Here is a 27792-nt window from a genome sequence, read left to right as displayed (position 1 = left end):
CGCCCTCATGAACGTGTCACCTTTGTTTTAATAAACTTTACATCACCTTCCAGTTTAACCTCAGGAAAGGCCACTGGTGGTGCTGGTGATTCAGTTGCAAGAACAAAATACAGATTTCACTGTCCTGCATCTGTCAGCCAACCATCCTCAAGACTATGTTACATTCTCATAGAATTGGTGCTGCATACTCACCTTCCAAAGGAGAACAAAGAGCTACCAGCTTTATTAGTCAATGTTGCTACTGAAAATAAAGTGTGCTTTGTGTACTAAAGGTCAGCACTAAGGACAAGACAAAGAGAACGACTACTAAAAATGCCTTTCAAGGATCTCTCACTGTCACGGTGAACGAAAATTCTTTTGTCTCTAAGGATACTCCACCGTGGGACTGCACAGCCTGAATCCAGGTAAGGCTTTTGGCACAGGGTACATCCTGAGAGAGATCACAACACAGTTTTCTTCCTTACCTGCTAAATATAAGGTGTCTATCAAAGCAGCCACCATCCACCCCTCCGTACTTCGGAAAGGCCGCCCTGCGGGTCAGCCGTGAGGTAAAGTTAGTGGGCGCCTGGCGCCTCTGTTTTGGCTCAGGACACTGGTGGGGAGTAAAGAGAGAGAAAGGGGGACAGGTGGCAACAGGGTTTTTGCAGCGGGCGTGCTGCTCCCTAAGGTACTCTGTGATTATACTGTCCAGCGTGGGTGGGGAAGGAAGGTGTCTGTCCAGCTGCTTTTTGATAGCTGGGCTCTGGCTGTAGGCGCCATGGTCCGATTTTTGTCGCAACACTCTGATTTTCCTGCCGTTGCAGGGAGACGGCCTCTCCCTGACAAAGCTAATCCTGCCAATCAGAGGAGAGCTGCTGGCGTAAGAAGGGCCTGGAAGGGCAGGTGGACCTTGGGATGCAGACGGCCTTGCCTGAGCATGGACAGAGGTGGCAGTGGAACCTACAGCAGTGTGGCTACTCAAACGGGCTGAGATGCCGTTAGCTATGCGAGGAGTGCGAGGCAGAGTCACCGGAGAGGCAGCGGCTGCAACAGGGGTGAAGGCAGAAGAGTGGGATGCTGCAGTCATGGGCAGGTCGGCCTCTTTCGTAAGGACAGACGCCGTTTCCCCGAGGCCCTTCGAGATGAGGTGGTTCCGAATCAGCAGCAGCAGCTCCTTCTCAGGAAAAGTGATCCTGGACTGGGCCACCACGTCGGCCTTCTGCAGGCGTGCCAGCGAGACGTCGGTGCCGATGAGCAGCGGCTTCCCCGAGACGCGCTCGATGAGCTCGGCCGCGTACTTGCAGAACTTGACGTGCTCGCTGCGCTTGTCCTGCAGCACCGGCTCCTTCATCAGCTGCTGGATCTGGCAGCTGCTGAACAGGGGCAGCTTGCTGATGATCTGCCGGACGGTGCTGCTGCGCGACAGCCCCACCAGGGCTTTGCAGGCCAGGGCCCGGATCTGATCTGCGTCGGTGATCGGCATCTTCACAGACAGCAGCGACAGCAGCACCTTGATGCCGTTGTTGGACTGCACCACATTCCACATCTTGGCCAACGTGTGCTCGCTGCTCTTGGGGGCCTGAGGGAGCTTTCGACGAGGAGTCCCAGAGATGAATTTCCCGATGCTGGAGATCCGATTATCTGGGCCGCACACGCAATTGATGATGATCTGAAGGGCTGATTTCTGAATCTCAGCATCGTGGATGAAAAACTCACCCTCAGCAACCCCAAGGATGATACTAATACCTAGTGAGGGAAAGAAATGGTTTCTTTATTACTCTAACACGTATCTCACACAAGTTGATCAGACAAGTAAAGGAGTCTTCCAACAAATTTGAAGAAAATAGGTACTTCCCTTAATTCCAGAAATTCCTGAAGTTCTGCTAACTAGTCTAAGACATATTCTTCTACCTCCCTAGCAAAATATTCTCCTGCCCTGCTGGTACTCCACATCATCATCAGTACGTAATGTCACACAAACTCTTAGATGTGGTGATCAAGCACAGGCCAGTATCTGGACAGAGCAAGATGCACAGACATGCTCTGATTCCTACTGCATAGAGCAACCCTTGTACAAACACCAACAAAGTAAATACTAAGAGGAAGGAAGGGGACCAAGTCATTGAGGACAAAATAATCATATCACAACTTCCAAAGGAATCAGGCAAAAAAGAAACTTTAGGGCGACTATTTTCCCCCACAGAATTCCTGTTAGTTTCACATCTGCTTCAGAATATCAAAACCCTCACAGAATTGCTGTTTGCCTAGGACATTTAGTGCAAAAGGAATTGTCTTTTGCCTATATCTAGTATTGCGTCTGCCTTTATTTTTATTTTCTTATAAAGAAAAGTGAGGCTCCAGTTAAAGCAGAAGCCTTGGATCTGATCCAGGCACATCTCAGTCATTTATATGCTGAACCTGGAGGTAACCAGGTAGAGCATAATTCACACAGCAATAATTGTTCCTCTCCCTTACTCCCAGATGTCATATCCTCAGGAGACCTAAATTTCTGACAAACTGAGGAAACCTAATAGTCCCATTACAAAAGTATATTTGCCTCCACCTGTATTTAATGAGCTCTTGAAAACAAGTGCAAGAGAAAGACCTGCCTCTAAATTTGTAACCCAACCTCAGTGCTAATCATGACACAATTTTAACCACAGTGCACTCTCCCATTTATTTGCATCCTTGACAGTAACTCTGACTACATTAATTACTTTAACCCTTGTCTCACTGCAGGTGAGGAACAGCCAGCCAAAACCCATGTAGCAGGAGACAACTGAAAAATGTGTAAGTCATTAGGACCATATTCTGCTTACCCACAGTGGAAACAGTAGACCCAGCTTCATCTAACACATCCACAGGTTCTGCCAGTTGCAACTGGATTTTAGGTACTACAGTCAGGATGGCCAGCACATCCAAAGCATATCGTACCGTGTCATTCCTGGAAGACAGCAACAGATGGACTTCTTAGAATTGCATGTACAGAGTTGTTTCAATAGCATAAAATAGTATTCCATTTACTCCAAGAAATGGAAGCAAATCAGTCACATCTGCTGCATTTGATGGTGCCTTTTGATTTTAGAATGAAAAGGGCTGGTCTCCATAGAAGGCAGTGCTCACATGCACACCACTGCCTGCAGTCTGCCAGCATTTATCCCACATGGCTCACAGGCTCCTAAAAGCATGGAAATTCTGTATTTATAAAAATAAGAATGTTAGGACTTACTAAAGAAACCATTCTAAATTAAGCTGCTAAATTTAATCTAACTCTACATCTTAGCAGGGAAACAGTGCTATCAAAATACTCTGTCACCAGTTAACTAGCAAGGAAGTTTATCTTAAATCAAGGGAAACTTCAGCAGTAAACCAGACAACTCTGATAGTCAAAAAGACACCAACTTAGGCTCCAGCTTAAGGAAGATGCAGGTTTGTGGAAGATGAAAAGGGATGTTCAGCAAGAGGTGAGAGAGCAGAAAAATGCAAAAAAGAGGAGATTTTTAACCTGTGTGGAAAGGTAGGAGTTAACCCAGAGAGCAATTAGGAAACAGCTGCAGAAGGAAAGAAACAGGAGAACACAAACTACCCAGGCAGGAGAGTGCAACCTGAGAGTGGGAGGGAGGCAGGGAACTGCAGAAGCAAAAACAGATTTCAAAGGCTTTCAATTTAAGTTAGGCAAGGAGCTCCTGTAGGCAGCAGAAATAAGAAGGGAGTCCTGGCCCACCTCATTCCAGGATTAAGGTACACCTTGATTTCACCTTCTTCTTGGATCATTTTCTAGGCTTTCTCTTAACAAAAAGGTAAACAAATGTTGAGACAGCTAGAAAGAGGCACAGAGCTGTGATGAAGCTTTTCTGAGAAATCAGTGTCATACTAATCAAAGGCCTGAGGGATTTTGGCTCTTCAGAAATTTCTTGACATCCCTCTCTCTACCTTAAAATTTTAATCCTGCTTTCCCCAGAGTTAGCTTTGATAAGCACTGTGTGGCCACAGCACAGGCCCTAACAGCACTAACCAGCACGTGCCTGTTTTAAACAATATCAGGGTAGAAAATCTGGAAATGTAACATCCTGCCTATCAAACAGAGCACTACAGCAAAGAGCTCACCTTGCATAGTACGTCTTCCAGTTGCAGGCAATGGAAATGAGCTGAAGCATGAGCTGGACACAAGACAGCTTGAGAAAAACCTCTGCTGGCTCCCAGTAAAGCTGTGCTGGACCATACTCAATCAGGAACTCCATCATCTCCACAATCTGCTCATGAGTATAGGAGCAGGCCTGCAGGGTCCAAGGGACACCATTACATCACAAGGGTTACAAATTTGCACATCAAATCCCTCACTGCTGGGATTTAACTGAAAACTGCATCTATAAGATTAGACTACTCTGTGTCTTGCAGATTAAGTATTTATTTTCTGGTTTATTCCCCAGTTACAAAACAATATAGCAACTGTCACTATAATACACAATAATAAGCTTAAGGATAATATCCTTAAAGTTTCTTTACAGTCTCAGAAAGCTAAGGCAAATTTAAAAAGAAAAGTTACATTAAATTACAATTCTACTCTGCTTTTAAGCTACTAATCTAGTAGTTACTACACCATCATTCAATATACATTTATGCTAAAATACTAAAAAGGTTGCTAAAAATATTCAATTACAGTTTCTAAGTGTTGACTATAAAGCATACTGAATTTTAAATATTCCTAGAAAGTCTGCCTTTCAATATTTTTAATTACAAGAGAAAGTAACATTTTATATACATTTTTAGTTACAGAACAAAAGTGATTTCTGCAGAAGCAAAAGCTCCCTTATATTTTCTTACTTCAGTTCCTCCAGAGAACTATCATAAATTAAATCAGGAACCACAGGTGAATGTACTTTCTCAAAACCAGCAGCCCTACAATCTAGTTTTATAAAAACCTAACAAACAAACAAACCCCCAAAAAATCAACAAAACCAGCTTTGCAGGGAGAAATCAGGGAAAAAAAATCATGGCCAAGACTATGATTATTATCTATCTGAATCTCATGGGTCATTTCTAAAAACAGTGGTGTTCAAAAGACATTTCAGTTATCATTATCAAATTAAAGGTATTTCTGAGTTTTTCAGCATTAAGGACCTCTATACATATACAAATTTTGTTCTTTCAGAGATTCCCAGCACAGAAAATACAAATATCAAATACAAACAAATATTTGATATTTGTATCAAATACAAATACCAAAAACAACCTGCCTTTGAGTTTCTGAGAGATGGAAAGGGAACCACAGCACATGAGCAGGAACCCTCATCAAATGTCATTCAGACAAGCCTCTGTATTTCCCTATTACAATGCCATTCCACACGACAGGAAAAAGGTACAAATAAAACAACTGCAGCCTGCCTAGTTATTGCACTGGCTTCAAAGGGATCTGCACGTCTGCAGCTTGGATTCAACTGAGAAATGCAACAACCTGGTGAAAAGCTGAAGCCTGCCATGTGCTCCTCACCTTGTAGGGGGGCTGTGGGTGGACCAGGATGCCGCCCTCGGTGCGCTGCAGCGACTGCTTCACCTGCTCCAGTTTGATGGCAAGGTGCGCCTCGAAGTAGCGGCGCAGCGCCATGCAGGTGTGCTTCCCCGTCTGCCGGCTGGCAAAGATCTCATCATCGCTCAGCAGGGCTCCTTGGTCTTCCAGGTTTAAGATCTCCAGAGTGCTTATCTGGGTATGGGAAAAAATGGTTCATCAGCTCAGTCTTCAGGAAAAAAAAGCATCTGCTCTCACACCAAACCCTAACACTGCCTTTGCTGTACAGGACATAGAAGCACACTGAGAGCTGAGAAAGGCTGTCTGAACAGAAAAGGGTCTTTGTGTGGGTAAACAGCCAAAACTGAACCATGCCCTCTCCTTCACTATCCATGAAGACAGAAATCACAGGATCACAGAATGAACTAGGTTGGAAAAGACCTTTGAGATCATCAGCTCCAACCTATGACCTAACACCTCCTCATCAACTAAACCATGGCACTGAGTGCCACATCCAGTCTTTTTTCAAACATGTCCAGAGACATGTTTCCCCTCCCTGGGCAGACAATTCCAGTGCCCAATCACTCTTTCAATGAATTTTTTTCTGATGTTTAACCTAAACATCTTATGGCACAGCTTAAGACTGCGTCCTCTCATTCTGTCACTCACTGCCTGGGAGATGAGACCAACCCCCACCTGACTAGGTAGTTGTAGAGAGTGACAAGGTCACCCCCGAGCCTCCTTTTTTCCCTTTTTTCCAGGCTTAAGAAGTTACATCAGTGTAGGTCTTGAGGCAGTGTTGTGCTCAGTACTCTTAAGCAAAATATGGCACCACAAGGTGTGCTGGCATCCTGCAGCACTAACACCCCTGAGTCAGACAGAGCCCAAGCTGCAGGAGTGCACAGCCGCACCCTGCAGGCATTGCAGCTTTTCTACATGAACAATGTCTTGAAGTTGTGCCCAGAAGGTACTACAGTTCCTGCAGCATGCACACAGCCATTCCTCTCCTGGAACAAGGCTGCACTGATCCACATCCAACAGGGTGCACATCTATGTGGAGTGGCAACAAACATCTGGACTACCACTAAGCCACCACTGTTTGAATGAGTATTGCTTAACCCAGGAGTTGCACAAAAAAGCTCCCAAAGGGTATTAAGTCTCTAGACAATAATCATAATAATAAAAATAATAAAGATAAAAGGATGCATGCAAGTGTTGCTTAGAAAACTCAACCCACCCCTCCATCTCTTGGGAACTGAGGAGGAAGAACTCCAAACAAAACCAAACAAAAGAACAAAACTCTACACAGTTGCATTTACAGGGTGCAAAACCTGCCACTAAGCCCCTGTCCCCTAAAAAGCCACAGTCCTTACCAGGTTCACCAGACGCCGCAGCCCATCGTGCCTATCAAAGAGCTCCAGCACAGCACGGAAGGAGAAGCAGATGGAGAAGAACATGGTGGCATGGCAGCAGCCCGAGGCATGGGAGCACTCCATCAGCCACAAGGTGTAGTTCACCACATCTGAAAGCACATTGTGGGGGTGCATGCACACCTGGAAAGCAAAAGAACATTCTTGATGAAGACTTCAAACAGATTGCTTAAGAGATTTGGTCCAAGGAGAATGAATACTCTTTGAGAAGCAGAGGACAAGTATCAGCTATTCTCAGCTTGACTTCAGACATCTGACATGAAATAAGAAGTCCCATTTCCAGACCGGTAAAAAAAGCTGCTGACTAATAAAGACTAATAAAGAGTATGATTTGGCAATGTAGGACTAGAAATTGGCCACTCCCAGAGTAAAGCACAATGAATACAGCAGCCTTAGTGTAGTATGATTCCAGTCCTTCTCCATACCATTTCCACATATCCAAAGAATGCTTTGCTAGAGGCAGACAGGTTTCCACTGAAGAAACACAAATTCTGCTCAGTGAAACCAAGTACCATATCCTATGTTAAGGTACTACCAAACTCTAGCAGCATTGAAGCTTAGGGGAACTGCAAGGATTGTCAAATCCAAGTCTAAAGCCTGACTTTTCTCTGGAAACAGACAACTGAGCTGGTCTTTTCCTGTTCTCAGGCTGTGCCTCCAAGATGTGCAGACCATACACTCAGAACTGCACTTCTGCATTTGTCTATTTACTTCCACTGAGGAGGAACTGGGAACCCTCTGTCAGGGTCAGTGACAAGAGGAACTGAAGTGCTGGCACCAGCTGCTGTGTGCCAAGTTAGCAGAGTTTTCCATCTCTTCTCTGCTGGTGTTGGATACACTCAAAAAATACAGTGCTACCAGCTTCAGACCTGAGGTCTGGCATGCACTACCTGACAAATGACTGTGCCCTGAAGGTGGCTTCCTCTGAAATCCAAAATGTACCACAGACACCTCCTCTACCTGGTATCTGAATATACTGGGGATAACATCTGGCAGAACATCTGGAACCATCCATAGAGAAAAACAATCTCAGGTGTAGTAGTCCATTGGAACAGACAGGAAAAGAAAGGCAAATGAGAATGAAGGAGGTTTCTGTTGGGATTTTGTGAGGGAAAGAATAGAATGAAAAGGGTGATTAAAGTATTAAGACAATGCTGACAAGGTCTTCAGTTAATTCCCTAGGAACTGAAATCCACACCCTTAAAACAAAACACTGTTATTCATATACACACCTTGAAACAATACACTATTATTCATACACCTCCTAAAGCCTCTGCATATATCAATTAACCATCCATATAAATTTGATTTTAAGCTTAGAAGATGCTTATTCAATGTCTGAACACAGGTAGAAACACTGAGAAATTATGGGAATGACTGCAGTTACAGCACAAGAACAGCTCTTACCCTCTCCATAGCATCTTGATTGTATGACAAGTAATACAAACACATGGACACTCCTGTGGCTGCCATGGAAGGACGAGGAATCTCCAGCAACTTCTGCACTCCTCCATGAGCAACAAACTCTGTAGCAAACTTGTTGTGCAGCAGCAATGATGCCAAATGCTAAGGAATCATAAAAGCAGATTAGACTAGGATTCTTGAAACTGCCATCAGTTGCATCCCCACCCCATAGAAAAACAGACAGCAGAAAAAGTAACTGCTCTGTGCTTTGTGCACCTCACTTCCTCCTCCCATTACATTTAACCCACAATGCAGTATTTATCCCAATAACAAAACCAAAAGAGGCACTACCATTTTTTACACATTTTGCAAAAAAAAAAAATACTAGAAAAGCAGAGCAACTCAGAAATTATCCAACAGGCCACCTTAAGGTCTTTTTATTGTCTTCAAATTCACTCACTTTGTATTATCACTACTAACTATTTAAATTTCCATTCATATATTGATTATGACATCTTACTGATGGAAGGAATTTTACAAAATGAGGTGTAAAGACAGTTAAAGGGAAGCCTGCAGCTGCACTGCTTTTCTGTATTACCCACACCTTAAGAGCAAACAGTAAGAGCCACTGTACACCCCACTCTACTCCCAGCTGAAGTAACCAACAGCTACTGTAGGAACACTGCTCCTTCAAAATAAATTCTCAGGCAAATGACAAAGATACAGAGAGGAAGACTCTGGAGGATCAGAGGCAGAGAAGTTATTGTGAAAGAGGGAAAGAATGCACAGAAGAGTTTAACTTGTGCTGCTGCACTGCAGGCTTGGCTTGAATAAGGTTATTTTGTGTGGCTTTTTACCTTGGGGAGGTAACCCTAAAGACTACTCACACCAAACTAGTACTTAAACCACTGAGATCAGAGATGTCATGCTGGAGCTTCTGGGAATAAGATGTTTATGCTCCTTACCCCTCACAAGTGTCCTTTGAGATAGCAGGCAGTGGAATAACTCAGGAATGCCATCTAAGGGCAGCAGGAACACAATCATTTGACAGAAAAAGGAATTTTTATCATCTTCAAATAGGTAGCTGAAAGATGAACTTAATGGCCTTTCCTGTACAATTAAGATCTTTTTATTCCCTCCTTCCTTTCCTGTTTTGATTTTTGAAGTGTCAAGCACTTAAAATGAAAAAACTGCAGTACATTCAGCTTGAGTGAAAAGCACTTCCAATCCAAGGGAATGCTGCAAGACATCAGCCTAAAGAAGATGAGCACTTGCCTTTGACACATAGCAAGCATATATTCCATGTTTTTACAATATTTATGGTATATTTTATATACTTTGAAAGAAGCTTACCTTAAGGGCTTCAAAAGTGAGCAGCACATCGTTGGTTCGCTTCAAATCAATGTAGTACATCATCAGCTCCCTTGATCCCAGTTGCATAAAGATGGGGAGCAGCTGAGAAAACAAAAATGGGACACTAGCTGAATGTTTCATGGGAATTACAAGGTCTCTCTTGGTTTATACTCTCTCAAACCCCCAGTTTTCCCTTATTAGCAGATACCTGTTATGAGAGGTCAGAGGTAACCAGCTCCATCCATAGGAAGCAATAAAGGTTAACAGACCTCTTGTATTACATCTGCTGACTGCAGCAAGGTGCATGGCAGCTGCCACACGGAAATCTTAAGACTCTCCTCCAAGTGCAGCTATGGAAGACACAGATACCACCCTGGAGAGAGGCTCCACCTTCCATCTGTGCAAAGACAACTACCCAACAACTGAACAGAAAAAACAGGAGAGCAGGGCAACAGACCAAAACCCTTTGCATCATTCTTTGTAACACCTTTATGCTAGTAATTCCTATTTTTATAGCCTATTATTGCTGGCATATGAAGCAATCCAGTCTGCATGCAGGGTGTTAGGGGGTAATGGTTTCACTGGGTCTCACAGAAACAAGGCACACATGTGCACACACAACATCCACCACAAAGCAAAACTTGTGTTGCTTTGTTCTGTTACTAATTAAGGTAAACCACAAAAAAAAAAAAAAAAAAAAAAGGAAACACTCTTTGGTAAACCTGACACAGTCACATTATTTTGTCCATTTAAGTACTACCAGTTATCAAAAGCATCTGCATAACATAGGCCCTGCCACTTCTCCTCAGAGCTACTACAGAGGTTACACAAACCACTTCATTTAGAATTTCAAGTTGATTATTTCCTCAGACTTTTACTTGCAGGACTCTATTATATCCACCATAGGAAACAGGAAATGTCTGCATTTCAAACAAAGCTTCCAAGCAATAAATTTAGCAGGAACATGGGACAAAATCCCCAGGGCCATGCTCCAACTTCCAGACCACACATCTGCTAGGTTCAGGTTTGAGTATTACCCACCAAGTAATATTCAAACTAATGACTCCATCAGTTTAGAAGTCATCAACAACTCAGGAAAAGTTATCAGTCTTAATCATGACAAGAAATATCAGAGCGTGATAGAGCAGTTCTGCCAATTTCCCCCCACAATTCCACTCAGCTTTGTACAGAGAATTAGAGCACAGAGTGCTTCCTCCCACCTTCATATGCTCACCTCCTGGTACTCCCCCAAGGGAGTCAGGTACTGAAGAATCAGCCTCTGCTCTATGGCAGGAGTCAAGGGGTAAAGCGTGTAATTGGTGCCAATCACCCACGGGGACATTTCTGACCAGCTGCTGTTGGACAGCTCCACAAACATCCGCTCTGGCTCCGAGGTGGAGAAGCCCAGCTTCTGCTTGGCCTTGCGGAAGCCGTCTCTTTCGTGCTGCTTCCCTGATTTGCTTCTTCTCAGTCCCCCATCATCCAGCTTGGTAGCAGAGTTTACTCTGCTGCTGGTCTTATGACTTGAATCGAGATGAAAGGAGATCTCCATATCAGCAGAAACTTCTTCTTGCTCTCCATCTACTGTCATCTCCCCATAATCCATATCCACAGCCTCTTCATCGAGGGGCAGCAGAGGATCTGAGGGCACTTTCCGAGGACTGGGGCGCTTGTTTTCCTGTTTTGTGGTCATTTCAGTGACCTGCAACTCTCGCAGCCGACGGAGCACCAGAGCCACCTGGTTCAGAGAAGCAGCAGCACTCATGAGAATACACTCCTTGCTTTGATCATGCAACTCACCTCAGCCATATTTTTAGTTATCATCATATAACCCCTCCACAGCATACAGGTCAGAGTACGTTGCTGTGTACATTTGCCCAGAGACATAACTTCAAAGTGACTGAGAGAACTCAAATCCATTTTGCTACAGCAACTCTCATTCTAAAATATCAGCACCATGTCTCCCATGTGAGAAGGAAGTAGCTGGAAAGCCATTAAGAGCAGATGAGCTATAGTGGTGCTAACAGAACCACATACCAGATGGCAGCATCCTTCCACCATCTCTGCCCAGCCTGAAATAAAGGTAACATTCCCTTTGGAAGCAGCAGCTTTGGTAAATTGCAGTTCCACAAAACCAAAGGTCATGCTTTTACTTTTAATGTTTAGAAGAGAAGTCATAGCTGTCTCCATGTTGACTCACCTTTCATTTTAAAACCTCTGTCTGGTGGGCAAACCACAATGTGCAATAGTTACAGATGTAGAGCTTCTGAAAGTTGTTCTTTAAGGAAAGTATGAATATGAGCTCATTAAAAAGTATTTGACTTCTTAGGCTTCCACTGGCATTTGGAATACAACTGCTGTTAACAGAATATCAGACTGCATGCTCCAACTCAGGCAGGAAAGGATGGAAACCATGACCCTTACAGACAGTACTACAACCACTGTAAGACTCATACATTAACCCATGAATGTGAGCTCCCCATAAATAAAAATTATAAAGAGGTAACTGTACTCCACAAAGGGAAAGTGATTGAGAGATCATTACCAACTGGGAGTTCTCATCCCTGTAATTTGCAGCAATATCCTGGTTTTCCATAGCTCCTCCCAACAGTCCTGTTGCATATGTCCTTAGTGGCTGATCAGCTTCTCGTGCCCACTTAAAGAGATTTTCAACTATGCCTTCCTAGAAGGGAGAAAACAAGAAACCAGTTCTAACAGTTACATTTCATCTTTAGCTTCTCAGTCCCAGTGAAAGCATCTTTTGGGAAGAATTCTCTCTTATTGCAGTAATGACCAGGCTGGATTTCCCATCAAGCATGGAATGAATAAAAATACCTGCTGCAACCAAAAAAAAAAAAACCAAAAAACCCCCAAAAAAACAACACACAAAAAAAAACCCCACCCCTAAATCTTTAAGTGGCACGAAGCTATTCCCAGGCATCAGATACCTGGATCTGCACAAATGCAAAAAGTGGCCAGTGAAGGTATTTCCTAGGAGGCAAAACACTACAGGTATGAATCAGTCCAAACGAAGAAGCCCAAAGTTCTGGTCAGTTTCACTAATAAAAATCTCCAGCAATTTAGCAAATTTCAAATAAGCTGTGTTGAACTTATATCAAATAAAATGAAATTTGGCCAAATTTAAAACAGACAAGTAGAAAGACAACGGTTTGGAATGAAAGATCAATTTGTTTCCTCTAAATTGCCACTGGATTTAGAAACATCAACAGCAATTATCGTGACAGAAATCTTGCACATAATTTGAATTACAGGTACAATACAATAGAAAATCAGTGAAAAGTAATAATGAAGAGACACACTTTAACAGGAACTCTCAGCTCACAGATTTTTATTGCCTGTTATATACTTAAAGACAATTGCATTATTATTGCTCTTATGTAATCAAAAAAAAAAAAAAAGTCTAACTGATGAGCTGTGAAATCCCTTGGTCGCTAGAGGGCCTCTCTGTGACAAGAACAACACCCTCTTCCCAAAGCCTCCTATATACAGGAGCCCTAAGTGCCAGAACAGAGCTCTAGATATTCTCAAGTCAAAAGGAAAAAAGTCCCTCAGTGCAAAACTTAATTTCATTTCAGTTTACAGAAAGCTTTTATCTCTGGAAATAGCTATATTCTCCTCTAATGGGGAATTACTGTTTTGGTTTTAAATTGTTTTTTGATCAAGGCTTCCCAGCCTCAGCTTTTGGACAAATCACAAAGAGCTCAAATTAAATTAAATCTTTCACAAAGGGAGCACATTATTATCTTTTATTATGCTTTAGAATTCATCTGCATATTTCCAATAGTAGAGAAATTAATTTAGAACTTTTATATACAACACTGCCTCATTTCCAAACTTCAGAAAAATATTAATTCTTACAGACAAGGAAACTATGCCTTGAGTGAAATTCACTTTCTCCTCAATTTCCACTCTGCGTGCATTCCTTCAGAACAACTCATCTGTCAACATGTGAAGTCTGACTCAGCTGTCTATCAGAGCTCCAGATAATGCTCACAAAGCTTGTGGATTTTAGACTGCTCAGTTAAAGTATGACTTGCTTATCACTTAGCTCTAGGAAAGCTATTGCTCTGCCAGAGCTGGGGATTACTGGGCAAGTCCTCCATGTTCTGCACAGTCTGCTCCATTCACAGGCCTATAAAGCAACAATTCCCAAAACATTACATTAAATTCCAGCTCCTCTCTTTCAGTCAGTCACATCACACTTTAAAAAGCTATGAAATACCCAAGATTTTATTAATTGAACATGCCAAGAGCAAAAAGCCCCAGACCATTAGTGAGACTGAACAGATTGGCTCCCAGACACAGGATTTCAATATGGCTTTTTACTGGCTTCTCCTTTGGGAAGTCTTATTGGAGTACAAAATAAAGCAAGCTTAAAACCCAAGCTTTAGTGCAGGTGATACCTTTTCCTGGAAGACAACAGCTGTTTCCAGTCCTGGCATGATGTCCAGCAGGAGTCTGCAGGCTGCAGTGTTTAGTGGAGGTTCTCTGCTTGTCATCACATAAGCATTCACTAGCTGGAGAAGATCAGGAACAGCACAGGTTTGAAATTCAACTCTGACCAAACCCAGAGCAGTGACAGCCTTACAGCTCCCATGGCAGGAAAATAATAAAGTAAGGAATGCCATTCTAAGCCCTGGATCTCAACATGACCAGCCTTTAGCCTGCTCCCTGAGTGCCTTGGAAGTCAAAACTACTTCTCAGAGAACCAGAGAGCCTGTGATTTGCTGTTTACTGACTAAATATCTATCTTGAACTGATCTGTAAAGACAAGTGCCTTGAAAAACTGTAACAGTACAAACATTAAAAGGTAATGAAAAAATTAACATAAGAAATTGCACATTTTTAACTGCACATGTATTTCCTTATCACTTGCAGTTTGACAGAGAGAGACATGCAAGCAATCTGTCAGAATCCTTCCAGCAATGTGTACTGATATAGGTGTTTGCAGGCATGCAAAGGTCACAAAATTCTAGCTATTAAGTCATGTTAGAGTTTAGCAGTCCAAGTGGAAAGGCAGACTCTTGTCTCCTGATTCTCTGCCTGAGTCTTCTAGAGCTGACATGCTCTTCTGTTCCTGCAGGCAGCCCAGTAGTTCCAAGCACTCAGAAACAAGGCACTAGAATTAGTGGCATTATCTTCATTATAGAAAGAAATTATGTTTTTGGAATTGTATTAAAGAAGCCCCATTTTCTTTAAAGAGATTGATACACATTGAAAACAACTAATTCAGTTGTTGCTACACACATTCCAACAGCTCATGAACTCCCCTTTATCTGAGTGACTCCAATAGTGGCAAAAGAGTTGCTCTTAAACCCATCTTAAAATCCAGTATTATGGAAAAGAGAATTCTGACACCACTAAAATAAATATTAAACAACTAACAAGGCCAACCAGCACAGAGGAAATAAAAGCAGTAAGGTGGTGTGAAGAACTGACAGAGAAAGTTCTCAGAGCAAACCTACCGCATTCATGAAATCATCATTCTTGAAGAGTATCCTCAGTAAGTGACCAAGCATGCACTCAGGGTCTGCCCGACCTGTGGGACAAACAGGAACACAGGAAAACACTCAACACTCACTTTCCTACCTCAATATGCCAACATTAATACTGAACTGCTACCTTCAAACTGCCTGGGGATGCTCCAGAGTCAGCACTACAGAGCACAACTCCCTAGTGCAAAAGCAGTCAGACCTCGATCAGAGTTGGCACATCCAGGCTAGAAGCTGTTTACCTTTGAATATGAGCTCCCAGTGAGCACTGGGGCACAGCTGGGGCTGCCAGGACTCCTTACCTGGGTGTCGGTCATCGAACGGGTCAGGGTCCCCTTTGCGGTACTCCTCAGTCTCCTTCTCGATCAGCTCGGACATCCTGCAGCAGGAACAGCACAAAGTGAGCAGCACTCACACTGCTGCAGCACAGCTCCTCACAGTCACACCTGGCAGAGCACTGCAAACCAGCCCATCAGCTCTCACCAGTGTTCAGTGCCACCAGAGGATTTCTGACTGGCCACAATAGGGGGGAGAGAAAACACTGGCCTCTACTATCTCATCTCATTTTTAGCTCCAAAATGCACTGAACCCATAGTGACACCCCAGAGATGTATAAACTTTGACACTCTGAAGGGCTAACACCTTTTATTTACTCATGTTAGACTCCTTGTGATGTTCTACACACAGTGTAGAGAACTAGAGCCAATAAAGGGCTTGAGCAGTACCTCATACCACCACAGTGTCTTTCTTTTGCAGCAGAGCAAGTCCTGACCAGGTAACTTATTCCTCCCCTTTGCTCAGTCTGCGCAGGGGCAGCTGCTCAAACTGCCTGCATAGCTTTTTGTTATTCTACACATTAAATTTCGATTGTGTTGTAGAATTAAATATAAATATGAATATTTAATAAATATTAAATAGCTTTATTAAGTGCTGTGTAACCTCTATTCAGTTATCAACTTTTTACCATGCGTCAACTACCACCACAGATAAGACAAGGAGAAACTCAGCCAGCTCCCTGCTCACAGATCCTCAAAATACATTAAATGCTCCTCTCTATCAAAAACACAAAATTGAGTTGTTTTGGTGCTATGCCCTCCCCTAAACTTCGAAGCAGCCTCAGCAGAAATAAGAAATCCTACACTCTAACTCATTTAGAATGAGCAGTAAGAGAATTAATTATTATTTTTATTTACACAAAATCAAGAAGAGGAAAACTATCTCATGGTCAAGGAATAAATAATTCCATAGTCATTCATTGTCCTTCTCCATGCAGTTTGAGGTGAGATAAAGAGCACTCAATTCAACTGAAAAAAACATTAGGAAATTAAATCTCATTTCCTTGGTATAAGACATGATTCCCTCCCCTCTACAGAGGTTCAGAGTGGGAGGCAGCATCTATGTGCAGCACAGCATTTTAAAACAAGGTCTTAATACCTCACAGTAGTTATCTAGGCAGAGTTTATCACAGGGGAGGGAAAACTGCTGGAAGGCTGCAGTAATCCCTGGAAAAATATTTGTCTTTCACAGAGGATTTCCCTTACAGAACACTGCTGACTTCTATTCCGTGCCTGTTACTTTCCAGAAAATACCCAGTGCTCCCAGGCATGACTAGAGGCAAAAATGTTCTTAGTCCTGCCTCTGTGAGCTACACTGAATTGCCAGTGTGACAGAGGATGACTCCTGCCAGATTCCAGGAACAGCAAATTAGCTCATTGGAAATGAGCAGAGAACTTTCTTGCTTGCCTTTGATCTAACAATTATCTTTCAACAAGCTGTTGATCTTGTGGGGTTCCAATATTTACTTTTATAAGCCTGATTGTGAAAGGATGCAAATTGTGTCCCTTGTTAATAATAGGAGGCACAGCTTGAGCTCTCAAGAAATTCTGGCACAAGCAAGTCACTTAAATACTCCACTGCCAGCTCCTCATTTTTTTCCATGAGAACTAATAGCTTGAGGGATGTCTGCTGACAGAAAACTCAGACAAATGGGGAGCTGGGAAGCAGCACTCTCGCCTTGTCAGGTCTTTTGAGGTGATAATTAGCATTTTGGTGATGTGCCAGGAAGGACAGACAAGCAGCATGGAAAGTGAGCACAACACTCTGGCCAGTGCATCCTGTCTGGGTAGGCAGCCAAGCAACGAGCCAGCTCCCAGTGCTTCCAGGGACAACAACATTATCACAGGCTCAAAGAAAGACAAATGTGAATCACTAATTATGGAGGGTTTTGAGACAATTATTCACAACTGTTTGACCAAAATTAGAAAAAAAAAAAACAAAACAAAAACAAAAACCCCACAAAAACATTGCCCCTTTGAAATTTACTTTCAAAAAAGAAAAAAGGAGAAAAATCAAGCTTGCTTACAATGCCCTTCTTTTAACTAACACATACAAAGGTGGTTTGTGACTTGACTTAGATAAATCTATCTAGATCCAACAGCTTTGTCAATTCTCAATTGAAGCAACCAAGTGTCAAATAACTACCAAAGCTCATTTCTGCCTTCTAACATAGGCACCTGGTATACAGGGCTGTAACAAAACACAGTTCACAAAACCACACAACTTTTATTCAAGTTTCAAGATTTCCTTCATTCACTTGGCATTGTACTGGTTCAGCAGCCACTTCCAAGTCTGCAGACAAGATGTAGGATTTACACTGAGCCTTTTACTTCTATTTTTTTTCCTCTTTGCAACTGTGTTTGGAAAGTTAGTCAGATCCTCATTTCCACTTGCCACAAACTGAGCTCACCTTGGGAGCAGGGGTATACAGAAAAGTTTGTCAACTCTGCAAGGCCCCCAGTGATCCAGATAGAACAACAAAGCCACCCTAATCCTGCTTTGTGTCATCACCTGGCATTAATGACCAACCTGAGCCTTTACAGCAGATTGCCAGAGCATAAGGTGCTCTAGGATCCCACACCACAACACAGCTGGCTTGTGGAGATGAAGTTACAATGTTACACTGCTGATTTATTCCCTTGATGAAGGAGGCTCCTGGGACACAATAAATTATCTGAGTCTCACAATTTGCCTGATTGGTTGAACATGACTTGCATCTATGAAGAAAGACTATTACAGGATCGTTTCAATTTACAGTAGTTTTGAAAACCATGTATATTACATAGCTGTTTTTTGCTGATAGGCTTTCCAAGCAATTTCTTCAGTCCATACCTTCTAACACTCAAGTGTTTGTAAATCCAGCTTTTTGGAAGTGGCAGCTCAGCTGTGGTCTGCAACTGGTGCTGTAACTGTTGCTGTCCTTGTCCTGTTACTGCACTCCCCCCTGTGCTGCCTCAGCATCACATTCAACAGACTCCCATCCACACAGGGAAGTTTTCTTTCATTTAGCTCACAAGGAGGAAGGAAGTAGAGAAATATCACTCACCAACAAGTATGACCACAGCTCCCTCTGCCCTAAGACCAAACCAATATGCAAGGGCATTGCCCCGCCTCAGGAGATTGGCACTGCAAGCTCCAGTTGGTGAGGATTGCTCAGGAGGATCTCTACCAGCAACTCTAAACATCTAAATAGCTAAAACTCTCTCCTACAAACAGAAACATGGCTCTCATTGATAACTGAAGCACTGTAAATCTAATTTCTGATTTTAACTTCTGGTGAAATCCCCAGCTACCTTAAATAAATCTGTACTATCTCCACTAAAGCAAAAATACCCAAGCCTTCACCATTCATAACCCCTCTGCCTGCTGCACAGAAACCTTGAGAATCAACAAAGTTATCAGACTTGTCTGAGCATAAATATTATAGGGAGCTCCAGGAGCTGAGAGAGAGCAAGAAGTGCCAGACTGCTATAAGCACAAAAAAAATACATGTGTAGTTCAAATGTCTTTAAATTTCTTCGAATACAGTAAATTTCTGGTTATGCCCACAAGAAAAAGCCTTGAAATAGCACAGATTTCCTTCAGACAACACACTGAGATACACCAAAACCAGTCTCATGATTTTCAAGAGACCCACTAATTTTCAAGTGTTTAGGATTGGCTTTCTGTTGCTCATCTCCTCCTCCTATGCTGCTATTTTTAAAAAGCAGTAAGAACAGCAAAGAAGTTGTGCCCAGTGGGTGAGGCACAGCACAGACCTGAGCAAAGAACCTCCAGCAGATTCCTGTTACTTCCACCCAGTGCCAGCTCCAGCTCTGTGCACTGACTTGTCTGACCCAACGAGGCAGAAGAGACACCTGGACTGCTCCTGAACTGCAGAGCAGTTGAGTCCTGCACACGTGAGGCAGGCCATGGATCTGCCAGCAGAGCTGTGAGGAACTGGGGGAATTTCTGCAAATCTCCCCTTAAAGCAGGAGTAATGTCAGTTTACCCAAATGAAGCCTGGCTTGGGAAAACACAAATGCAACTGATCATTCAAATCTTTCTTTTGTACTAGATACTGTCTTATAATTAATGGTGTTACCTAAACAACCCCAAATAATTTACTGGACCAGGGCATTTTTCTCACAACACAATGCCACTCGACCATCACACAGCTTAAAAAACAATCAGGTTTTAAAATTTCACTTTAAACATGCCCTATGAGCTTCACTAATACCTTCTCAATATAGCTCCTCCTGCTCACCCTACTCTCACCCTTTCATTTAATCTGATCAACATCACTGCAATCTCAAACCTCTCACACCTTGCTTCCCACCACAATGAATGTTTTACAAGCTTCAAGTAAAGATACCAAAGTTATTTCAAACATTTAATGATGCTCCTGACTTCTACTATTTCAGGGAATTTGTAGAGACAGTGTAAGATGTCATTAAAAGTTTTTATTTAAATACCACACTAACAGTTCATTTTCTAGACCAAGAAAATGAATTACAGATTATCAGCTATGTGAACACCTCAAGAAAAAACAAGGTAAAAGCTGCTGTCATGTAACTTCAGCCATTCAGCCTTAGGGATTTGCTCAATAGATCTTACCTGGTGAGGATAGGGACCATGTCTTGCCCGCTGCCATGTTCTTTCTCCCATTGCTCAAGCAAAGTAGTGAGCTCAGCCTTGGAGTCCACATGCCCAGATCCTGAAGTCATGGCTTAGCCTAAGGCAGAGGTAACAACCAGGACAAAAAAAGGCATAAAAATGAGCAAGAAATCCCACTCTTTTATTCCTTGAAACAATCTAAATCAAATATTAGAAGTCATTTGAAAGAGGCAAATAATACTCAGCAAAAAGGAGTGAGAAGACAAAGTGACAGAACAGTGCTTTCAAATGTGAAAGTTTCTTTCCAGTCCTTTGCCTGCAGACTAAAGAACATGTGCACCTCTGAACACAAGTCCTGACTGGAGCTCCCCAGCCCTGACCAGGCTGTCTGGAATGCACAGCTCACCACACTGTGTTCACTGCCTGAGCCTTTCAAAAGCTCTACCTCAACTCCAGGAGCAGACCTGAGTTACACTTTGTGGTGATTTACTCAAGAACCAACCCAGCCAGGACAGCAAGATTGTGATCAGTGTCCTCATCCCATTTCAATGCCCTGCAGGCAGCACTGGAGGTGCCAACAAACTCCTGGGGCCCACAGTGCTGAGGAGCAGAGGCAGCCCCTGAGTGCTGCGGGCAGTGGGAGCAGCCCCAGGGCAGCCGTGGTGGCAAAGAGGGGGGCACTGCTCCCTCAGGGTCTGAACTGCTCCTCCAGAGCTTCCACTGCTCCCTCGGGGTCTGAACTGCTCCTCCAGGGCTTCCACTGCTCCCTCAGGGTCTGAACTGCTCCTCCAGAGCTTCCACTGCTCCCTCAGGGTCTGAACTGCTCCTCCAGGGCTTCCACTGCTCCCTCGGGGTCTGAACTGCTCCTCCAGGGCTTCCACTGCTCCCTCGGGGTCTGAACTGCTCCTCCAGGGCTTCCACTGCTCCCTCAGGGTCTGAACTGCTCCTCCAGGGCTTCCACTGCTCCCTCAGGGTCTGAACTGCTCCTCCAGGGCTTCCACTGCTCCCTCAGGGTCTGAACTGCTCCTCCAGGGCTTCCACTGCTCCCTCAGGGTCTGAACTGCTCCTCCAGGGCTTCCACTGCTCCCTCAGGGTCTGAACTGCTCCTCCAGGGCTCCCAAGAACAGCCAGTGGCTCCAGGAGGAAGGGAGGATGATCACAGGAGGGAGCACTGGAGCAATTACTTCAGATTTATCAGCCTTTACTTGCATGACAGCAGCTGACAGAAGATTTATCTTCCCATCCTCAAAAGTGAGAAACTCCTACAGCACTGAGTGACTTGTTGAAGTATCATTTAATGAAGGGAACTATCACTGTAGGTTCTGTTTAAGCCTTTAAATTTCCAGGTGTCAGCTTTTGTCGAACTGATAAAAACCTACCAGAAATATTAACAGCTTCAACTAGAACAAAATCTGTCTCAAGGTATTGCCAGGCCCCTAGTTTCCAACCTGACAGACTGTGATTGCTGTGAAGAGTTGTAATTTCTGGAGGAAGGAATACCTAAACATAATTTATAAACTGACTTGGTATTGGATGTAGGGGAGAGTACACCAAGCAAAACAGATTTCTTCACATCCAAAAACACACAAAGGTTTCCAGCATTTCATTAGCCATGACATAGCCAATACCCATCTGTCATGAGATTAAATACCCATTTGTCATAACTGACCCAGAGAAAGAAGCTTTCAAACCAGTGTAAAATACAGAAGTGTTTAAGACAGTGACATACACATCAGCTCCTGAAATACATGTTCAGGAGCCAGTCAAATGGCAGACTAAAGGCAGCCATAGCAGAGATTATACACGCATTTATAGCCCAAGCTGTCCCTGCAAAACATCCCCACAATTTAACTGTGTGCTGGACACCTCCAATTGGTTTAAAACTTCTCCTCACTCAGGGAATGGATGAACAATCCTACAGTTCTACCTCTTGTCCCATAGGTGCTCCTGAATTTAATGTACTGTGACTGGTTAGTTAAATGGGAAACATGAAGTTAAGAACACTGGCTGAAGATTAAACCAGCAGAAACTGCACAGAAGTTATCAGCCAAAGACTATGAAAAGATAAACCTGTGACTACTAGAATACCATTCTGTTAAGTACTATATGCACTGGACATATGCTAACAAAAAAACTACCTAAGCATGAAGAAAGATAATGCTTCCTAAATCACAAGTAATTATGATTTTATCTAGGGCACTCATTATTCATTCATTCATTTCAGAACTACATCAGGAAATTCAATGCAAATGCATAAATTGCTTAGGAAGAAACACTGCCTAGATGCAGGTAAAAACATAATGAGATTGTACACACAGACACGCTTCCAAAACACCTTCAAAAATAAAAACTACTCCAAGCTCATTAAGTTCCATTTCCTTTTTCATTAACTGAGCACCACTTGCCAGTAGCTCTTCAGAGCTTTTAAATATCACAGAAAAACATTCAGACAAATCCATTCTAGGCCTCAGAACCCAAGTGCTGTGACAGAATCCACATTCAGACACCCCCATCTCCATTCTGTACTCAAGGGATACAGCAAAAAGGGCCCTGTGAGCTCAGAGCTTGTTCAGGGCCTGTGCAGGCTCCCCTGCAATCTGGAAAACAATTTACTTCCTCTAACAACCCTCAACTGCTCCTGCTGGAAAACAGAAAAGGTTCAGCAGTACCTGCAACAGGTCAACAAAGTCCCAGCCAGAACACCACAGGAACTGCTCACTGCCCTCTGGGACACCTTGTGCTACCCCAAAACCAAGTGAAAAATCCCAGTTATCCCTAAAACCTGCCTCAATAAAGCTCATTATTGGTGTAAAGAACTGGTGCTGACAGAGAGCTGTTTTCCTAGAATTAAGTTATAGCATAGAAATGCCACCCTTTCTACTGGGACTCAGCAGTGACAATGAATGTCTTGCCAAGGCACCTCCTCCCTTCCACAGGCTTATCCCTTCCAATCTATTCAAATAAATACAATTATTTTAGATGGCACCACAGAAACTCCTACTGTGCTCACTTTTGTCAGGAATTACAGCTTAAACCAAAGTGAAGAGCTCTGCAGAGAAGACAAGAACATAAATGAAATGAACCAACCTGTAACTGTCAGCAACACACCCAGCCTGATGGAGAGGAAACCTGGGAGAACAGCTCTGACTTTCACTATTTCCCTTTTCAGCACAAGTTGCTGAAAAAATCCAATCTTAAATTGCTCTCCAAGAACCAGCAAAACCCATCAGATTTAAATTCGGGGAGGGGAGGGGGCAGAGGGATGTAATTTTTTTCTCTTAATAAGTTTTGAAAATCACAGCCTACTACAGATTTCACTTTGAACATCTAATAAAAGCTAAGGAATGGGATTTTATCCCAAACAGTGTTATGGCCAAAATATATTTAGAATCAATATTAACAAAACATAAAGCACTTACTCAAAGGATTTGACTTTGAAAGACAAATATTTGCAGTCTCAACCACCTTGGTGGCCACTGCAAACTCAGATGTGGCTGTTCCAGCACACTGTGCCTGGTGCTCCTGGCACTGGGGTAATGGCAGACACTGCCTGGCATTGCTGTAATGCCAAACACTGCCTGGCACTGCTGTAATGCCAAACACTGCCTGGCATTGATTGCTGTGCCACAGCAAAACCTTTAATGCCAAACACTGCCTGGCATTGATTGCTGTGCCACAGCAAAGGCTGTAATGCCAAACACTGCCTGGCACTGCTATAATGCCAAACACTGCCTGGCACTGCTGTGCCACAGCAAAGGCTGTAATGCCAAACACTGCCTGGCATTGCTGTGCCACAGCAAAGGCTCTAATGCCAAACACTGCCTGGCATTGATTGCTGTGCCACAGCAAAGGCTCTAATGCCAAACACTGCCTGGCACTGATTGCTGTGCCACAGCAAAGGCTCTAATGCCAAACACTGCCTGGCACTGCTGTGCCACAGCAAAGGCTCTAATGCCAAACACTGCCTGGCATTGATTGCTGTGCCACAGCAAAGGCTCTAATGCCAAACACTGCCTGGCATCGCTGTGCCACAGCAAAGGCTGTAATGCCAAACACTGCCTGGCATTGATTGCTGTGCCACAGCAAAGGCTGTAATGCCAAACACTGCCTGGCATTGATTGCTGTGCCACAGCAAAGGCTGTAATGCCAAACACTGCCTGGCATTGATTGCTGTGCCACAGCAAAACCTTTAATGCCAAACACTGCCTGGCATTGATTGCTGTGCCACAGCAAAGGCTGTAATGCCAAACACTGCCTGGCACTGCTATAATGCCAAACACTGCCTGGCACTGCTGTGCCACAGCAAAGGCTGTAATGCCAAACACTGCCTGGCATTGCTGTGCCACAGCAAAGGCTCTAATGCCAAACACTGCCTGGCATTGATTGCTGTGCCACAGCAAAGGCTCTAATGCCAAACACTGCCTGGCACTGATTGCTGTGCCACAGCAAAGGCTCTAATGCCAAACACTGCCTGGCATTGATTGCTGTGCCACAGCAAAACCTTTAATGCCAAACACTGCTTGGCATTGATTGCTGTGCCACAGCAAAGGCTCTAATGCCAAACACTGCCTGGCACTGCTGTAATGCCAAACACTGCCTGGCACTGCTGTGCCACAGCAAAGGCTCTAATGCCAAACACTGCCTGGCATTGATTGCTGTGCCACAGCAAAGGCTCTAATGCCAAACACTGCCTGGCACTGCTGTAATGCCACAGCAAAGGCTGTAATGCCAAACACTGCCTGGCATTGATTGCTGTGCCACAGCAAAACCTTTAATGCCAAACACTGCCTGGCACTGCTGTGCCACAGCAAAGGCTGTAATGCCAAACACTGCCTGGCATCGCTGTGCCACAGCAAAACCTTTAATGCCAAACACTGCCTGGCATTGCTGTGCCACAGCAAAGGCTCTAATGCCAAACACTGCTTGGCATTGATTGCTGTGCCACAGCAAAACCTTTAATGCCAAACACTGCCTGGCACTGCTGTGCCACAGCAAAGGCTCTAATGCCAAACACTGCCTGGCATTGATTGCTGTGCCACAGCAAAGGCTGTAATGCCAAACACTGCCTGGCATTGATTGCTGTGCCACAGCAAAGGCTGTAATGCCAAACACTGCCTGGCACTGCTGTGCCACAGCAAAGCCTTTATGGGCATTTCTCTCTTCTGAGCTTGGCTGTAAGAATGTGACACTAAAGGGAAACCCAGAGAGTACCGAGACACAGATTCCTCAAGGTGCTCTCATGTTTTTGAAACCTCTGACACTTGAGTCACCTCAGTGAGACACCTCTGAAGAGCAAGGTAATCAAATTCCAGTGACCTCTCACCACAAACCTTGCCTGAGTGCCTGGAGCAGCTGGAGCAATTCAGCTCCACCCTTCTGTCCAGTGGAGCATCACCCCTACTGCAACACCACTGCAGCTCCTTCCCTGGCTGATGCTGAGCTCAGGGAAAGGATCAGCAGGTTCTGAACACACCGACGCCTCACAGATAAACGTTGTAAAGCATGAAACCTCTGTGTAAACACGTGTAAAATCTGAAAACCAACAGTTTGGTTATTTGGGAAATGAACACAAAAGGCCTAACTTAGCAATTTAAATGCCAAATGAATGAGCTATATAATAAAACAAAAAATTATACCTCAAGCAAAAAAAAAAATCTCCCAAAAACGACAATTTAGATCACTTTGTAGAAAGATTGCACATTTAAACTAATGTGCACATTAAAGGACAAAAATTACATGAAGATTTGTAATTCCACATGCACAGGGGCAACTCAAATTCCAATAACTGCACTTTGGGCCAGCTTAAATAGTCCAGTTTGACATTGGTGCCAAAACTGATTCTAAGTGTGGCTGAGGACAAAATGTAGGGAAGACTAAAGTAATAATGTGCCACTAATGAGTTGGAATCTAGTTAATTGCCAAGCAAAGCTGAGCAGTACATTTGTAGGTTCATTTATGCTAATGCTTTAACACAAAGAATTCCTTACTTTAAGAAAAAAATAAAATTCTCCCTCCCATCACATATATCCTTTAAAGAGATGAGGCACCTGACAGCTATTTGTCTAAACCTGTTGAGCCTGAAATAACCACGTGGAAGTTAAAGCATCACAAAGTGTCAACACTGAAATTCACTTGTGGAAATAACAAAACCACCAAGTAAGAAAAGCCTCGGAATCTCTGGAGCACAAAACATGGTTTGGTGTCCTTCCTACACTGAGGGAAGTCTACGTTTGTTCAACTTCTTGTTTGACAGAGCTCCAAATTGGCTGCTATACTGAACATATCCCTAATGTTGCCTTTAAGTATTTGCTTAAAAACTCGGTTGTTTTGGTTTTTTCTTTCTTTTTTTTTTTTTTTTTTAATTAAGGCATTTTAAGGACAGGGAAAACCACAAGGTTATTCAGTTTCCTGAAATTTCTCCTTTTACAAAACAAACTTAGAACTACGTTCTGATCTGGCACGACAAGCCCAAAAAACAGGAACAAACTTCTGCTGTCTACAAAATAAAGAAAAAAAAAAGAAAAAAAAAAAAAGAAAAAAAAAAAAGAAAAAAAAAAGCCCCGCTCCGCTCCGTTTCAACACCAATTCCTCTTCGCGCGGCTGCAAGGGGAAACAGGCGGGCCGCGCCTCGCGGGGGCGGCCGGTGACAGCTGCCGGGGGTCCCGCACGGCCCGGCCCGGCTCCGCGGGACGCACGGGCGACCCCAACGTTTAGAGGTCGGCAGAGACCAGCGCGGGGGAGCGAAGGGCCAGAGATCCGCCCGCCCCAGCGGGCCCGGCGCAGGAGGAAGAGCCGGCGCAGGGGGCGGGCCGGGCCGGGCGGGGCGGCGCAGGCCCGGTCCCGCCGGGGGGGACGGGACGGGCCGGGGGGGACAGGCCAGGCCAGGCCGGGCCGGGCCGGGCCGGGCCCACCGGGCCCCCCGCCCCGAGGGCGCCCCCTAGCGCGGGGGCGGACCCGCAGCCGACCCCGCGCCCCTCAGGCGCCCCCCCCCACACCCCGCGCCGCTGCCACTGCCCGGCGCGGAGGCCGCGGCCGCCAACCGGCCCGGCCCGGCGAGGCTCCGGGGAAGCGGCAACAGCGGCGGCGGCGGCGCGTCCCGCCCACCCCGGCCCCGGTACCTGAGCGCTGCCCCGCGGTGCCGCCGCCGCCCCCGGCCCCTGCTGCCGGCCCCGCGCACCCCGCGGCGGCCGCGATCGCTCTGGAGGGCGCACACTTTTTTGCGTCACCGCGCTGCGTCACGGCGAGCGCGTCACGGCCCTGAGGGAGAGGGGCGGGGGCCGCGCGCTCGGCCGGCCTGCCGGGAAAGGGAGTTCGCGCGGGGCGCATGCGCGTCCTCCGGAGCTGCCGCCGCAGGGGGTGCTGGGAACTGTAGTTCTCGGCGCGCCGCCATTGCCCAGCACGGTGGCTCCGGGCGGAGCGATAGGTGCTCCACCAGTCGCGCTCCGGGAGAGGGGCGAGGCTGTTGGCTCCGCGGCCCGGCGTGACACGGAGGAGCCGCCAAGCAGCAGCTGTCGGCCCCGATACCTGCGTGTCCGCCCCGATAGCGGCGCGTTGCTGGGCACGCCGCCATCCGCCCTACAGCCCCAAGGCGGGACATCACCAGCTGCGCCTGCTCCTCCTTTCCCAAGGCTGGACATTGTTCGCTGTGGTGTTCACCTCCAGCTGGACAGCGAGA

The 27792-nt window shown here is 44.8% G+C and overlaps 1 protein-coding gene across 2 annotated transcripts in view; it reads right to left on the bottom strand.

Moving 5' to 3' along the window:
- The window catches only part of DCAF1 (DDB1 and CUL4 associated factor 1), a 49553-nt gene extending 22237 nt beyond the window's left edge, over positions 1–27316 (bottom strand). For both annotated transcript variants that reach the window (XM_063164483.1, XM_063164488.1), the window contains exons 1-14: positions 27236–27316; positions 20118–20235; positions 15488–15564; positions 15159–15232; positions 14097–14210; positions 12218–12355; positions 10907–11410; positions 9673–9774; positions 8323–8481; positions 6859–7038; positions 5471–5680; positions 4087–4256; positions 2799–2923; positions 465–1725 (exon numbers count right to left, since the gene is read on the bottom strand). In XM_063164483.1, the coding sequence (XP_063020553.1) occupies positions 465–1725; positions 2799–2923; positions 4087–4256; positions 5471–5680; positions 6859–7038; positions 8323–8481; positions 9673–9774; positions 10907–11410; positions 12218–12355; positions 14097–14210; positions 15159–15232; positions 15488–15564; positions 20118–20227 (3224 nt within the window). In that variant the 5' untranslated portion in view covers positions 20228–20235; positions 27236–27316. The remainder of the gene's footprint in view (positions 1–464; positions 1726–2798; positions 2924–4086; positions 4257–5470; positions 5681–6858; positions 7039–8322; positions 8482–9672; positions 9775–10906; positions 11411–12217; positions 12356–14096; positions 14211–15158; positions 15233–15487; positions 15565–20117; positions 20236–27235) is intronic.
- Between the last annotated feature and the right edge of the window lie 476 nt (positions 27317–27792).

Source organism: Melospiza melodia, chromosome 10, assembly GCF_035770615.1.
Source record: "Melospiza melodia melodia isolate bMelMel2 chromosome 10, bMelMel2.pri, whole genome shotgun sequence".
Taxonomy (NCBI): Eukaryota; Metazoa; Chordata; class Aves; order Passeriformes; family Passerellidae; genus Melospiza; species Melospiza melodia.
The sequence above is the reverse complement of the archived record's forward strand: the minus strand, read 5'-3'. Positions and strand labels throughout refer to the sequence as shown.